The sequence below is a fragment of the Ctenopharyngodon idella genome, chromosome 16 (assembly GCF_019924925.1).
Source record: "Ctenopharyngodon idella isolate HZGC_01 chromosome 16, HZGC01, whole genome shotgun sequence".
Lineage (NCBI taxonomy): Eukaryota > Metazoa > Chordata > Actinopteri > Cypriniformes > Xenocyprididae > Ctenopharyngodon > Ctenopharyngodon idella.
The window spans coordinates 9,249,591-9,266,421 of record NC_067235.1 but is presented as its reverse complement, the minus strand read 5'-3'; the positions used below and the strand labels follow the sequence as shown (position 1 = coordinate 9,266,421).

The 16,831-nt window shown below is 37.6% G+C and overlaps 1 protein-coding gene across 10 annotated transcripts in view; it reads right to left on the bottom strand.

Annotated features, from left to right (window-relative positions):
• Positions 1-4,170: 4,170 nt before the first annotated feature.
• cobl (cordon-bleu WH2 repeat protein) overlaps positions 4,171-16,831 on the bottom strand; it is a 141,303-nt gene continuing 128,642 nt past the window's right edge. For all 10 annotated transcript variants that reach the window (XM_051864792.1, XM_051864796.1, XM_051864789.1 and 7 more), the window contains 6 exons: positions 14,632-14,914; positions 11,889-12,007; positions 9,332-11,097; positions 9,081-9,200; positions 6,861-7,127; positions 4,171-5,397 (listed from right to left, as the gene is read on the bottom strand). In XM_051864792.1, the coding sequence (XP_051720752.1) occupies positions 5,314-5,397; positions 6,861-7,127; positions 9,081-9,200; positions 9,332-11,097; positions 11,889-12,007; positions 14,632-14,914 (2,639 nt within the window). In that variant the 3' untranslated portion in view covers positions 4,171-5,313. The remainder of the gene's footprint in view (positions 5,398-6,860; positions 7,128-9,080; positions 9,201-9,331; positions 11,098-11,888; positions 12,008-14,631; positions 14,915-16,831) is intronic.

Sequence of the window (16,831 nt, the reverse complement as noted above, 5' to 3'; positions counted from 1 at the left end):
TCACTTATTAGATATCCAGGACGTGCAGCCATTACATGCAATCTTGTTAAAGGACAGCCTCAGTGCTAGAGATTTTTTAACCAATTAAAGTATTATCAAAACAGTTCATTTAGACAAAGCACTATAAGAAAAAAAAAAAAAAAACATTTAATTTTAAAATTACACCCCATCACAAATTATTTTGCCCATTCAAGCACATAGAAGTATGTTGTCCTGCAGACTTGATCAGTTTCTTTCTGTTATCATGTCTCCTCAGTAAGTAATTTTGAAAAGGCATAAGAATGATAAGAGTGCCCGTTAAATCAAATAGCTAATAGCTCAGACTATGTGATGTAGACAGTAGTTATCAGAAAGTAAGGCTAGAACAAAAGGCCAATGCATTCTCAATCACAAGATATTACACAACTTAGAAAATGTTATACACTCATAGATACAAGTTCTTCAATATCTTTTGAAGCACATTTAGCAAATAACCCTAGTTTAAGAACCATTTTTTGTTGTTGTTTAAGGTTCTTGGGTTGGCTATATGATTCTTTGGAGATTAAGTTCTTCAGATCAGTGTATTATATTCTGGGTTCTTGAAATCTATAGGATGCTGATGTTTTTCTGTGGAACTAGAGATAAAGATCTTGTGGAACATAGAAAATGTGTATGTCTAGGATTGCAATAAGCGACATCAGTTCTTGGAAGAGAAATTGTACATTTTAAATGTGCATGTATGGTAAGCTTTCACTAATTTTAAGAATAGACTACACAGATGGCTAACAAAAAGCCACCATTCTGAAAATGCATGTTGGCCCTTTAAGCTTAAGTTATTCAACCAAATATAATCCGATCCAGTTTTGTGTCAGAAATCTTCCATAAACCCATCCAAACATCAGTGATTTCCATCAGATGTATCAAGCCTTTGTATATGAGACTACTCAGTTCTCTAGGATTCTAGTATTCGCTCTTAAAAATAAAACTTCTTTGTTGGAATCTATGGTTCCATGAAGAACCTTTAACATCCATGGATCCCTTCCACTGAACTAAACACTCTTAGAAATAAAGGTTCCGAAAAGGCACAATGATGCCATAAAAGATCCATTTAGGTTCCTTAAAGAACCTTTCAGTGAACAGTTCTTATGTGGAATTTGTGGAATGGAAATGTTCCAAGAATGTTAAAGGTTCTTCATGGAACCATAGATTCTAACCAATAATTTTTATTTTTAGGAGTGGATGCTAGATTTCTAGAACTCGGTAGTCTCATATTCAAAGACTTGACATATCAGATGGAAATCACAGAAGTTTGAATTTTTAAGAGTGAAGATTCTTTGTACACTCTAAAAAAAAAAAAAAAAATGCTAGGTTGTTTCAACTCAAATTTGGGTAAAAAATTGACAAACCCAGCGTTATCCGTAAATACAGGAAAGTTGCTCCGGCTACGTATGGTGTGGGAGTTGTCACAATGAGCGAGAAAGGTTGACATGGAGCATGCTACATCTTGATCCTCCATGGAATCACCTGTTATTGTTTTGTTTTTTTAAAAACGCAGAACAGAGGAAAGTCTGCTGGCAAAAAAAGAACACGACAGAGCTCGCAATGCAAGGAGAACCAACATTGGCTTGGCTTTTCAGAGATGGCGAGAACTGAGGCATTTGAAATGTAAAAGTGACAGAAATGGCATTTTTTATTACTGAACAGATAAACTGCCATATATTACTCTCTAACAGAGTTCATTGTAAAGCATTATCTATTGTGAAGGGTCATATTCATCCGCACAGTCTCGCACAGTCAAAGCACAACTAAAACAATGTTCTTCCACAAAATGCATGCAGTTTTTTTTGTAACTGATAGAGGGCCAAAAGTTACATAGTGCACCTTTAAGAAATATTCAATGACAGATTCTGTCATTGCTGTGAGAAAAACAAACAAACAAAAACCCCTTTAGAAGCCTTCATTTTTAACCACACTTCCTTCCATGTTGTTTACTCTCAAGATGTTATTTAGGGCATCTGTTTTACCTCCCAGTGCATCCAGACACTGAAAGCTCATTTGTATAAAAGACATAAAAATCATTCAAATCAGTCTGTGCCCTATACCACTGTAAATCAAATATGTTCCTTAACCAAATATACTTACAACCATTTCAATCTCTGAAATATCAAATAAACTCAGTCCTGATTTCCATGGGTCAAATCTATAAACAAGAATGCCACGTTAGAGTACCTGCTGACCCACTTCCATAAATTATTGTACAATAATGATGTCTCTCTATCTTAATGCATGTATATATTCACTGTGACCTTTGATCTAATTTCTCTAGAATTCGTTTTCCTTTACTAATGGCTGCCCTGGTTTGGAAGCAAACAGTCATTTTGCAGTTTCGTAACACATATCAGAATGGCCACAAACGAGCCGGAATTCTGACCAACAGAGGGACTGTGGGAGGGGAAGAATTTACTGCCATCCGCCATAGAGGGGATTACCCCATCAAGACGAGGAGGAGCCTGCCCAAAGACAGACAGCCCACAACCCTCAGAGCACATGGGTTCTGCCAAAATATGTAATAACACATTAATATAGGAAAGTTAGTGTAGTTTACGATGCCAAATGAGGCACGATAGTTTATATCAACAGGGCTCTCTTTGATATAAGGAATATTTTTGAAAACGTAAATAGACTTTTAAACATGCACTTAGAGAGTAACAAATTAGTGGGTCTAAATTACAATTTGTCAGACATACAAATCGTACACCATAAAATGCCTGGATAACACAACACTGTTTTATGATGTGGATTGAGCGAAACTGCAATTGATAATACTGGAGTCTACAATGAGTTGGCTGTCCATTAATATCTTGTTAGAGTTCATAATTAATGCTAGTTACAAGAAAAACTTACTAGGATATTTTTGTGAGTCATAGTTCTGATGTTGTCATCCATCTGAAGACTGATCTGATCATTGCCAGTAAAGGAGTCTCAACCTTTGGTATAACCTCTTAAACATTGGTTTGGGAATGGCTTTTGATAGAGGTCTGTGTGGGCATTAAGTTGTGCTATCTAATTTTGAGACACCATACAAAACCAATCAAAACCTTGCTAAACCTGTTTCAGGTTCCCTCAGGCTCAAATCAGATAGCAGACCTCAGCCTAAGCAGACCTAAGCTAATTAAACTTAACTTTCTGTAAAACATTTGGCTATCTGAAATGACTTAAATGTGTTTGATTTTAGCCAAAGTGTTCACCTACAGGTCTTTGGAGCACTAAATAATGTTGTAGAATCAATAATACCATTACAGGAGGACATATTGTATCTTTTAAATCACCTTTAGAGATCACAGGATTTCCACACCTCTCGGCCAGTAAATTTCCATGATTTTTCTGTATTTTCTGAGGTGAATTTCTTAATCGTGGGAACCACTGTGATTTCAAGGGTTAGGAAAATCTTCATCCAACTGTTTTGTAGCCAAAGCTTATCATTTTAATCAGCCTCAAAGGAAAGTTACTCATCATTATCGGTTGTTTAATCAACCTTAAGCTACCAAGCCAGTAAGGGCTGTCTCAGAAAGCCTTTATTGTCAAAGTTTTGTTCATCATATGGAGAATACAACGGTTTCATGGCGATTGTCCAAACATATGCCAGAACCGTTGTCAGAGACAGCTGGAGAACAAGATGAACAAGATGAGTGATAAACAGAGACGTGGTGAAAGAGGTATATAATCTTGCATGACAAGCCAGTTTTTCCTGAGAAGATATGAACCTTCAAAAACTGTTTATTAGTTCTTTAAAATGTTGTCCTATGCTGTTTGTTTGAAATTTAAACCTAACATAACATACTGTAAAACATATACAGTTTTGTGATTGGGTGCCATGCTGTTTAAAGCGTAAACATGTAAAGAAGCAAGAATATTGGTCACAGTGTGACCAATCTTAAACTGGAATGAATATAAATTTATTTTTGGAATATTGGCATTTTATTCATTTCTTATTTAATTTGTGTTATTTTGAGTCCTCTGTACTTCAGTTTGCAGCTTGTTGCTTTGTTTTATTTTATTAAGCCTAAAAGCTCAGCACCATGACAAACACTGCAAAAATACAATGGCATCATTTCTTTTAGAGTGTATGCATACACATCGACATTCCTCAAAATGACTCTGCAAGCAATGTAAAATGAAAAGACTGCAAAATTCATAAATCAATAGTTTATTGATGTACAAGTTTGATTCAGTTTGTGCTGCAATCAAAAAAAAAAAAAAAAAAAAAAAAAACATTACAAAAGAATTATTTAAAAATCTCTTTCATTACACTTATGCTTTAGTGTCAGATTTGTAATGTACTATTTTAGTATATTTTTTTTTTTTTTTTAACAAAATTTCCAACTTCAACAAAGTCATTGATTCAATAAGATTACAACCATATAGGTCTGTCATATAATGCTAAATAAGAACAACATTAAAAGAAAAAGTGTAAATATATTAAACAATTTACTCTAAATATAGTAGTGCATTCTTTTCCCAAAGAAATAAATTAGAGCTAAAGCACCATGACAGCTCAACATTACAGTTGTTCAGCAGTTTGGTGTCCAATGAAAATCATACAGTATGATTTGGTGTCCAATCATACAGTATCTATAAGGCTTTTAAAATAATCCATAAGTGTTTTCAAAATAATCAGTTTTACAAAAAGTGCATTAGTATTGGTCAAATATACGGCATGTGTATCTACAATGCTTAAAAAAGAGTGGTCCATTGTCAATAGTCCACTTTTCTAATGGAAATAGTAGAAGTGAAAATTATTTTTTTGAAAATTCATATTTTGAAAATAACAATAAAACATTTAAAGAAACGGTTTTATAATAACAATTAAATAAAAATCTCTCAGTGTTTTCCATTTTACCATCTAGTGTTCCTTTAAAAAAGATAAATCAATAAGCATATTGCCAAAGACTGTTGTGACTGGCAGGTGGATGCAGCCCACCAACTTATACTGATGCAACAGCAAATACCTGTATAATATATTCAGGTATAATGCTGATAGAAATATAGAAGTCAGGCAGACATATATGAAAAAAAAAAAAAAAAAAAAAAAAAAATCAAACTCCAAGCAGCATTAACAAAGAGCTTCAAATGTCAATATTACACGTCAGTAGCAGGACATAATCTGCCCTGAAACTAAGCAAATTAGTATTGGCACGGATGTGAAGCAGCATATCACTATAAATAAAGAAGGCTGTGATGATTGTGTTAACATTTATGCTAATGCCGTTGCAGAAAATGCTAAAACACCAGATTTGGCGGTTCCTGAAACCCAAACAGTGATCCAGTGAAGGCTCAGTGTCCATTAGAAAGTGCTGATGTTGCCTGAATGGTTCCAAGTCTCCCATTTACTTGCCGTCTTGTCTGTGTGACAGGGACCTGTAAAATTTAAAGTCTTAATTTGTAATATTTGTGTCATTTATTTAAGAGACAAATACTTTTGTGTTGCCAAATGTTTTGCCATTAGCCCCTTTTACACATACACTCTTTACAGGTAAATTACCATTTAGAGATCATGTGTTAACAGGACCTTTTTAAAAAAAAAAAATACAGGTAAATCAGTTCTGGCATTTTTCCAGAATGAGAGGTTGTAACATTACCAGTAAATTACCGGTCTGATGCTGTGTGAACAAATAATAGGATTACCAGTATGAGCACGTACAAGTTCAGAATGTGTTGACGTAAGAATTTTGCTGTGGGCCAATCATAATGCTCTGTCAGATCTGTTTACGGTAAGATCCGCTGCTTTTAATTGTATTCCTATGTAAATGTGCTAGATGGACATCTGACAATTGCACCAAGTCTTGAGTTTGAGACCCTGCCTTCTTTTCCATTCATCAGCACTATGGCTCTGCAGTTGCTATTGTGTACTATAGTAACTGCAGTACTGTAGTAACTATTATGTGTTGTGTGATTTTAAGAGCAAAAACACATTCTGTGTGATCATCCACTTGCATTTGAAACTAAAAGGATATGTTTGTGAACTGTACAGACCACATATGCACATAAAAAAGACCCCTAGTCCTCTTTTTTTAATTATTAATATTTTTTTAATATTTTAAACAGTAAAATTAATATTATTTATTCTAATATTTATAAAATACACTTCTCTTATTCACACCAAGACTGCATTTATTTGATCAAAAATACAGTAAAAACACTAATATTATGAATTATTATCATTTAAAATAACTGTTTTCTATTTTACATATTTTAAAATGTAATTTATTCATGTGATAGCGAAGCTACATTTTTTTATCAGGAAACATTTATTATTATTATCAATATTTAACAATAAAACAGGTGTGCTGCTTAATATTTTTATGGAAACTATTTTTTTCAGAATGTTTTGATGATAGATAGAAAGTACATCATGTGCAGCATGTACAGCATGTATTTGATACAGAAATCTTTTATAACATTATTAATGTCTTTATTGTCACTTTTAATCAATTTAATGCACCCTTGCTGAATAAAAGAATTAATTTCTTTAAAAATAACTGTACTGTATATTCTATATATTATTTATTTTTCACATTACAAAATTCTTTGAAATTTTGCCCAAAAATTCAGCACCTTTAAATTTTACCTGATATATATCTTGCCTTTAAAATAATAAGAAACTATGAAATTAGCAAATGCATAGCAAAGACATTTTATGCATCCATATGGTTTTTAAATAGTTATCGAAAATGTGTTTTTGTTTATTATAATTATAGTAACTTTTGTATGCTGATGCCTGTTGTGTTATTGTCTATAATTTTATGGAAGAATAGTAAAATAACAAAATGTAGTAAATTTAACTCAAATCTCATAAGTGAGGGCAATAATGAACCTCTTACCCTCCTCAGTCGTTGAGCCCCAGAGCCTGAGCGAATGGCATCCAGAAGAGCCTCTCGGGCCGCCTCTGGGTTTCCTCCAGCAGGCAGCACTAGAGGGGGCTTGGCTGGAGCTAAAGGGGGAGGTGGTGGAGGACTGAAAGCTGGAGGTGGGGGAGGCACAAAAGCAAGAGGAGAAGTAGGAGGAGGTGAGATAACATCTCTCTGGACATTTCTTTCCTCCTCAACCTTCTTGAGCTGCTCCAACTCCTTAGCTGCTCCTGATTTGGTCTAGAAGCACAACAATGACGTGGCATTTATAGTTAACTGATAATCACAACCAGGCTGCATGTAAATCAATTTTCTTTTTTGAAAAATGAACAAACAACATTCTTTATCAAACAGGTTTCCCAAACAAACACTCCACCCATCTCCCACTGGTTCTAATGTTGCAGTACAGTGATTGGAGACCCCCAACAATTTAATCAATGAAGCATGTCTGTCTACCATGTAAAGATGTGGTCATTTACCATTGCTCTACGTAATTTTAATCTTAATTGGAATCTGTATAATAAAGAATTTCGTCTGATGGACTTTCAGTGCTAGAGAAATTCCCCTATGCGAATATTGAGATTGTTAGTTGTGTAAAGGTGCGGTAACATTTACTAGGGATGCACCGATCCGATACTCAGATCGGGTATCGACTCCGATACTGCCATTTTTGCCGGATAGGGTATCGGCCAGATGGGACCGATCCAAATCCGATATTGTGCGATATTCTGTGTCATTGTTAAGCTCCACAAAAAGCACAAAAACATTAAAAAGCACCATAAAGTTTCCGTGCACTATATTCCAAGTGTTCTGAAGCCATTCCATAATTTAATTTGAGGTACAGATAAATATATAAGTCGTTAAATTAAAGTTCACGTATATTCCTCCCTCCGCTGCGGCTGTCAGTCATTCTCCATTCAGCATTCAAACTGCGTGTTGCGTTCGGTTACGACAGTCAACACAATGAAACTCTCTCCAAGATGATTCAATGTTTCTATTATTATACTTCATCTGTAGACAAAGATACCGGTAATACAATACGCATCAATATATCTTCACTTTGTGCTTTGAACTTTTCAATGCGAAGCGCTGCCGCTGCGCGCTGTGACTCCATGATGCTTCAAGCGCATCATTCTGCACACGGGATGCGCATAAGCACTTTGTGCCGCTCTGTATGGGAGCCGTTAATATTATACTACTTTTGCGCAATGAAAGATTGTTAATAGCATTTTTTTTGTTCTGTCCTATCTATCATACGTTGCTGCCTCATTAAAAAAAAACTCCGCTATAAATTTAAAAGAAATGGATCTTAATTTAATTTTATAGTACAGCCTATATTTATATATAAATATATTTAGTTTGTCGTCATGTATGACTCAAACATTCATGAAAAACAAGCCATGAGTCATGGATGAAGGAATCAGCTGGACTCCTGTTATTTTGAATGTCTACCAAGCTAGTGAAGCGATTGGTTTATTTACAGTTGTTGCTCTGATTCACAATTATTTAATAAATAATTCACTACATTTGTGTCTGTTTGTTATTTTGTTTTACAAAGTTAGGAAAGTAATGTTTAAGTCAAGCCTGATGCCTTGCACAAAAGAATGATCCCAGTTTCTTCCACACAGTGAGGCATACAGTTTATTAGGTAATTTAGCAATTTAATTTAACTTTTTTTTATTATTACTTGAATATTGGATCGGTATCGGCCGATACTGAATCCCAGGTATCGGAATCAGTATCGGAAGCAAAAAAGACGGATCGGTGCATCCCTAACATTTACAGTTGGATGGCAAAACTTTATGATTGAAAATTTGGTTGTCTCAATAGGAGATAACTTCACATCGGGTTCAAGATGATCACGCAAATTCCCTGCATTGATCAACAGAAAGATGCTTAGTTTTAAAGTGAAATTTTGCTGATGTGTCCATGCTTTAATTGTGTTACACTGTAAGTCATGTTAAGGTACGGTTACATTTACCGTTGCTTAGAGCAATTTAGAGGGTGAAACCCAGTCATTTCAGTAGAAATCATCGTGGAATTTTATGTGATGCTGAAAATTTTTTCACATTGGGTTATGGGTTAAAATGGTCACAAAAAGCTGCTTTGTTTGAAAGTGAGCTTTATTTAGTACATCACTATTCAATTTTGCTAATGTGACTGTACCTTAAGTCTTACTAATATTTAGCTTACCTTCTTCAGTCTGGCAGAGTTGCTTGGAGCTCTTATTGCTGAAAGAAGTGCAGAACGCTCGTTCTCTGCATCATTGTAAGATGGCTTCTTAACTGTGCAGCTGGTAGATATGTCAGATACCTGGACAATATGAAAAGTAATATAATGATATTATATTATACTATAACGAAATTGTCTTTAAGAATCCCAGCTTAACAGGATGTTCCAGAAAAGCTGATAAATATACTTTCATGCTGTGACTCGCAGTTTACCTTTCTGAGGCGTTCAATGCCCTCTCCAGACTGAATGGCCTCCATTAGAGAGCTATGGATAGAAGTTTCCTTTTGGACAGGCTTAAAAATAACAGGCATGAACTTCTTAACTGGTCCAAACACTTTACCCTGGTTTGGTTCAGCTGGAATCTCAGATTTGTATAACTCTGGCTTCTTTGTAAGTGGACGTGTGGTGTCTATTGGCGTCTTTTGAGCAGAGGAGGTGTCTGGGAACTTATTGATTGATGTGGCTTCTTCAGAGGAAGATTCCATGTGTTTAATGTGAGCAGACACATGTGTTGAGGGTGGGATTTTGTTATTTAAGGGATGTGAATCCAGAGATTTGTTTCTGTCTTCCCCATGCAGAGTGCCTTTTTCAATACTGCTTATCCTCTCAGAACTTGCCGGCTTTTCTGCAACATGACTGGGGTAATTTTGCAGGCATTTAAGATGTCCAAAAGTAGGCACAGAATTTTCAGTGGGTTTGAAAGTGGTAGCAGGTTTGTGTATGTTTGTAGGTCTAACCTCATTATTTAACAGTTGATTGACAGGTTTTTTGACACTAACAATGGACTCTGATGGTGCCTGCATGATATGTACTTTAGTATTGGGAATGCTATTGTTTTTAGCAATGGCAGAAGCAACGTATTGGCTGGAGGTTCTTCTGGAGGGTACAAGAAAAGAGAGATCACGCCTTTCAGTTGTGAAAGAGTGATTCTCTGCAGGTTCTGGGAATGTAGGCTTACTTGCCACTACAGATATGGGCTTCCTTTCCAATATAATGACCTCTTTGTGTGTTTCCTCGGGAGGTGTTTCCAGTGAAAGTTTAGAGACTCCAGACACAATCAAGGGTTTGAACACATCAGTATCTCTATTGTTTATAATGGGTCCTTGGTTGGTCGCAGTTGATTGGTCTTGCTTCTCTGTGGTGCTCCAAAAGGCTTTGGCTTTGTCCAATGGGGATTTTTCTGTACTAGTATCCACATCGGGATTGCTGTTTTTTGCTGGGCAAGTGGAAATCTGTTTTCCTGTAACCATGTTGCCCTGTTCATCAATCTTAATGGCACCTAGGACTAAAGAGCCTGTAGGCTTGGTCTGGGACACAGTCGGTTTTGGAGGGATGACAGTGAAGGTTTTCATTCCAAAGCGAGAGACTGAACTTTGGGTGATCTTACCCTGAGTTGTCAATACTCTGGTAATAGTTGTCCTATCCTCATAAGCAGGCTCTGTACTGAACCTCTGGACCATAGGTGCAGATTTGAGTTTCTCATCAGGGACCTTTTGAACGGTCTGAACAGCAGGACGCACAAAACTTTGGAACTTCTGTGATACAATGTTTTTCTGACTCTTTAGTTCTTCAGTTTCAGCTTTACTCTTAGTCTCTGAGCTGAAGACTGCCTTCTGTTCCATATTGTCCATGCGCTTAGTGTCTTGTGACAACTTCTTGTTGGTTAGAGATGCACTTGTGGTTTTCTCAATAACTGTGAGTGTAGTCACTTCTGACTGCTTTTCTATATCTGGAGATGAACTTCTGTGTTTCTCCTCTGTCAGGCAGGCATTGTTGTTTTTGTTTTTGGTAGCTTCACATGGGGTACACGTTTGGCTGGTGATGTTTTGCGTGCTGCTCAACAATTCTGCCTCGCACTCGCTCGTGCTGAACCGGTCATCATCAGGAATGTCATCAATGGTTGTAACTGGAATGTCCTCGTCAACAATGGACACAGGTATTTCATCAAACACAGATGCTCCTCCTGAGTGATTAATGTCTAATATGCAGGGAAAACACAAGTTAATAAATAAATCAGTAATTCATAGGGCTAAGAGTGTTCATGGTATGGCAGCTAAAATAACAGGAACATGTTTACCTAAATTATTTCCTTGCAATTAACATAATGGATAACTGGTAGAACAAAATATGATTTTTAAAGGATCATGAAACACTAAAATACATTTTCTGTTATTTTATTAGAGGTATGTTAGCTGCACATCATAGAAGACAACTTTAGCATCCGTTAATTGTAAATATAGGAGAAAATTGGTTTCTTTTTAAGCTTTTTTCAATATTTTTGTCTTTCAGTTTTAAATCCTTCATTGTGTCAGCATCACATGATGTGATGTTTTCTTAAACCTATAGTACATAGATGACTCACCAGTATCTCATAATAATTCATGAGACTTTAATGCAGAGTACAAATGTAAACAGCTGTGCATTTATTTGTGCATTAAATTATAGCTGTCACAGAATATGTGTATACGTGTAATGTACAGTGAGATTACGAGACCATGTATTTGTTCATTTTGTTGCATGTAATGGTGAATTTCAGCATGCATTTGAGGGAAACTGTATGAGAGTGAAATAAAACTGTCTGAATCGGAAGATGCTATTATGTTGTCTGTATTCACCCTCCACTCGCAGCTTACCACACCCAATTTTGTAGTATTTTTCAAAACTATGGTAAAAACTAACAGAGGGTTTCATGACCCTTTAAAATATTAATGATAAAGCACAGTTGAGTGGTTGAACCTTAATCATTAACTTTATCCATGAGTAATTTACCTGCCAGATTTGCATCTAGATCAGCAAGAGTCCGGTCTATCTGTGCGGTAATCTCTGGATCTTCTTCATATCCATTTTGTTTCTTGATTGACTGCTGTCCTCGCTGAATATTTCCACTACTGAGAAATCAATAAATCATCTCAGCTGGTTGTGTATTTGTAACAAGCAAGTAAAAGAAGTGACCAAATTTAGTAAAGCTGTCCCTAGTATCAACGATACTCTTAAGGTAATACTGCATTTCTGTATAAGAGTAAATAATAAATTGCATATTTGTCTAGTTATTAGGTTTATTTTGTGCCTCACATACAAGGTTTGAGTCAGTGTTCAATATCAGCTGGACGAAAATAACACAACATATACATGACATTACAGTATAAGATCTAGAATATTAGATAGGAGGTGGAACTCTTTATCATGTGCTCATTTCAGGTTTAGAGTTGTATTTATCAACAATAAGAATTCCACCTGTTTAGGAATTCCAACTCTTTATTCCGAACAGAACTCCTGAGCTCTCTTTGTACTTGGCAAAAAACAATCACATTATTTAAACACATTCACCAGGCACTACAAAATGATTGGGTGAGGTGTGAAGATGAGAACACGAGCCTAGAAAAATGTGTGTTTTAACACCCTTGGAAAAGGCTGCTTTTACAGATGACCGAGTGGAAAAACTAATAGCCCTTTCCTGGAAAAAGAAAAGAGCAAGACAGTATGGAGTTCTATAGTGGAGACAGAGCCGGAGTGAGGAGCTTGAGGTGAGGCTGCAGGCTTTGGCGGAGAATCCACACACATACATCTGGATAACAGTCAGCACTTTCAGCTCCATAAAGCAAAGTTTTAAAAAGCCAGACTCCTCAGTCAGCCCTGGAGGAACACTGGCTGGCTGGAAAAGGATAAACGTGAGACTGGCTGAACTGTGGGAATGAATTGATAGTGGTAAACAGAGAGAATGAGAGAGATAAATCCTTTTCTCTGTCTCCTCTCTGCCTGGGAGAGCTTTTGATTCCTGTCCAGCAGAGAAATAAAAGTCCAATGAACATATTGATCTTATAGAGTTCAAATAATGTGTGGTAGATCAGGTGTGGTGAATATGACTGTTTGTAGTTTAAATTTAAAATATCTGAAACAGTAATAAAACCATTACAATCCAACTCAAATATGTGGGTAAAATGTTTCAGAGCCATGTTTCATTCTACTTCATTGTTTTTGTACCAATCCCTTCTAGAAAGTCCAGCTACTACCAGCTTAAAGTCAAGATGACCCTATCACTCAAATCTGACCTATTTACTTTCTTAATACACATTAATGCTCTTATTGTGCAAGATTCAGCAATGCACATTATTTTGAATTACTTTTCTTTATAATCTTTAATTATATAAATTATATAAATAGATCTTATAATCTTTAATAATCTTTATAATCAAAGTGTAATAACTTGCTCCACCTCTGAATGACTTTTTTCCCTTTTCTGCTGACATCATACAGTGTTAACCAATTAATGTCAGTAAATTTTAACCAATAGCCAAATATCTATTTAGCCATTGTTTCGGGCTACTAATAAACAATTGCATTCTATTCTGGTGTGAATCTGGTTTGTAGATCTGGTCCCACTTTTCTCATCAAATATCCTATTTCACTTGGAGTAAGGGAAGCAAATTTCAATTAACAAAATGGGTCAAAAATGCCATTTCATGTTGACTCTAAGATGGTAGCTACAGTACTTGTTGTTTGGTCCAAGCTGGTTTAGATGGTTGACCAGCCAAACTATAGTACCAGCAGGGAAGTAGGGAAACATGCTGGGGGTTGGAATCTTTAGGCATGATCTGATCCACTTCAGATTCTTGGAGTCACAACCTGATTCCAAAACAAATCATATCAGATGTTTTGTCCTGTATGTTTATTCCCTTAAGACATAACTGACTGTTTACATTAATTTCTTGTCAAAAAAGCTTGTTGAGATGTAAGTGCATTTAACTGCTTACACAGGATTCACACATAGCTATATGCAGCAAGCACTCTTCACCAAGCACATGTGAGTATTTGAAAGCAGCCGTCTGTCAGTAAGTGAGTTTCTTGTATTAAATATATAGACCTACTGCATAAATTATGCTTTGTAGAGCATTTTGAGGGGAAAATGCTGAAACACCACAGCGTAGCATCAAGCAAAGTTGTACACCCTCCTGTGCAATGAAGCTCGCAATTGTTCTTGTAATTCGCTTTAACCTTTTCAAACTTTATAGAAGACTGTTATACAGAAGGTTCAAAGGTTTTTGTCACCTTGCCATCGTGCATCTGTGGTTAAAAATGAAACTCAGAATCGATTCTGAATTTCAGAATAGATTCTGAGTTTCGTTGAAACTAAGAATCAGAATCACTGAAGAGAGAATTGTGATGCATCGTAGAATCTATTTTTTTTCTCCCACCCCTTATGTCTGCAGTGGTAGGCCATCTTAGAATAGCAAAAACCTGGACTTTTCAGGAGAACAAATTACAGAGATTGTCAGAAATACACATACAAAGGCCTGGTGTGATATTTATTGCGCTAAACATATGACCTTTAAAATGGCTGTTAATGTGTCTGTTCAGACCAAAGAGAGATGTTTTAATATCTTGTCAATTAAACTATGAAGAAACTGGGCAACCATTTAGGTATTTTTCAGACCAAATTATTTGTGTTGTTGTGAACAGGGCTTTTGTTTGTTGTGGCGGTCTATAGCTAGATTAAACGTGTACATGTGCATACCTTTTTCTGGAACCCCAGGTCGCACAGCCCTCATCACTGTCACTGGAAGAATCTTTGGACTGCTTTGCAGACATAGCAGAGCCACTGTTCAGAGACATGATGTCCACAGGTGACACAGATTGTATCCTTTCAGAGGGAGAGACTGGGCCAGACTCTTCGGCCATGCCCTCTGATGCCGCATAGCCCTGGTCTGCAAAACTCTCACTGCTGGCCATGGACACTGTTTCCACTTCCTGCTCTGCCATCCTCTCTGACAAAGACTCATGAGCTGAATGCAGCCAGGCTGAAAGGAAGATAAAATGTCACTGTCATTAATGCCATAATACAGAGCTCCTCAAATCTGGTCCTGAATGGCCACTGCCCTGCAGAGTTAAGACACCTAAACAAGCTAATCAAGTTATTGGCTGTACCCAAAAGCTGAAAAATACTGCCCCCACAGGCAGCATATGGAGGCAGGAAAGCATCTCAGGTTACGCATGTAACCATGGCTTCCTGAGAATAGGGAATGAGACGCTTCGTCCCCTAGGGGTTGCTATGGGGAATGCCTCTGGCATGCCAGGTGTCTGAAGCGTGAGTCTAAACACGACAGTGAATTTGACATTGGCAGCTGGCAGCCTATGACGTCACCACAGGTGTGACCGTGAGTATAAAAGGGCACCTGGAACTAATGTCATCTACTTCTTGTCTAAAGAGGCAGATCAGGAATGCCTAAAGCATGGCAAAGGGACTCAGCGTCTCATTCCCTGTTCTCAGGGAACCATAGTTACATGAGGTAACCTGAGACGTTCTCTTTCGAAAGGGAACTTGTGCTGCGTCCCCTAGGGTCGCTATGGGGAACGGAATACCCACGCTGTCAAGCTGAAGGGATGAATGCCTTATTGGCTGAGCAAAGTCAAAGTCAAACTCCCACTAACGAGAGGAGACCTGACGACGCTCAAGTTAGCCAAGGAGGCTCACAGTGAGCCTGATGACTTAGCTAATAATAGCCGAGCTCTAGGAGCGGAGGCCTCAGCATGATAACTCTCCTATCAAGAGGAGGCCTAACAACATACACACTCAGGAAAACCTGCGAGGAGGCTCACAGAGAGCCTGCAACCCGCAACTGATATCCAGGCGGAGCTCTACAGAGCGGAGGCCTCAAAAAAAGATAACTCTCTAAACGAGAGGAAGCCTGATGACGGTCATATTAGCCAAGGAGGCTCACAGAGAGCCTGACAACTTAGCTAATAATAGCCAAGCTCTAGGAGCACAGAGAGCCTGCAACCCACAACTGTTATACTGGCGGAGCTCTATAGAGCAGAGGCTTTAATGAGAACAACTCTCAAAAATGAGAGGAGACCTGACGACACTCATATTAGCCAAGGAGGCTCACAGAGAGCCTGACGACTTAGCTAATAATAGCCAAACTCTAGGAGCGAAGGCCACAGCATAACCACTTTCCTATCGAGAGGAGGCCTAACAACATTCCACATATCTTGCAAGGAGGCTCACAGAGAGGCTACAACCCGCAACTAATAACCTGGCGGAGCTCTAGAGAGCGGAGGCCTCAATAAAAAAACTCTTACTAACGAGAGGAAGCCTGACGACGCTCATGTTAGCCAAGGAGGCTCACAGAGAGCCTGACGATTTAGCTAATAATAACCTAGCTCTAAAAACGGAGGCCTCAGCATAATGACTCTCCTATTGAGAGGAGGCCTAAGCAATGTTCCACACTCAGGATAACTTAAAAGGAGGCTCACAGAGAGCCTTCAACTCATAACTGTTACCCTAGCAGAGCTCTAGAGAGCGGAGGCCTCAGTAAGATAACTCCCACTAACGAGAGAACAAGAGACCTAACGATGCTCAAGTTAGCCAAGGAGGCTCACAGTGAGCCTGACAACTTAGCTAATAATAGCCGAGCTCTAGGAGCAGAGGCCTCATCATGACAACTCTCCTATCGAGAGGAGACCTAACAACGTTCCACACTCAGAATATCTTGCAAAGAGGCTCACAAAGAGCCTACAACCCGCACCTGCTATCGTGGTGGAGCTCTAAAGAGCAGAGACCTAAATAAAAACAACTCTCACAAACGAGAGGAAGCCTAATAACGCTCATATTAGCCAAGCAGCCTCACAGAGAGCCTGACGACTTAGCAAATAATAGCCGAGCTCTAGAAGCGGAGGTCTCAGCATAATGACTCTCTAATCGAGAGGAGGCCTAA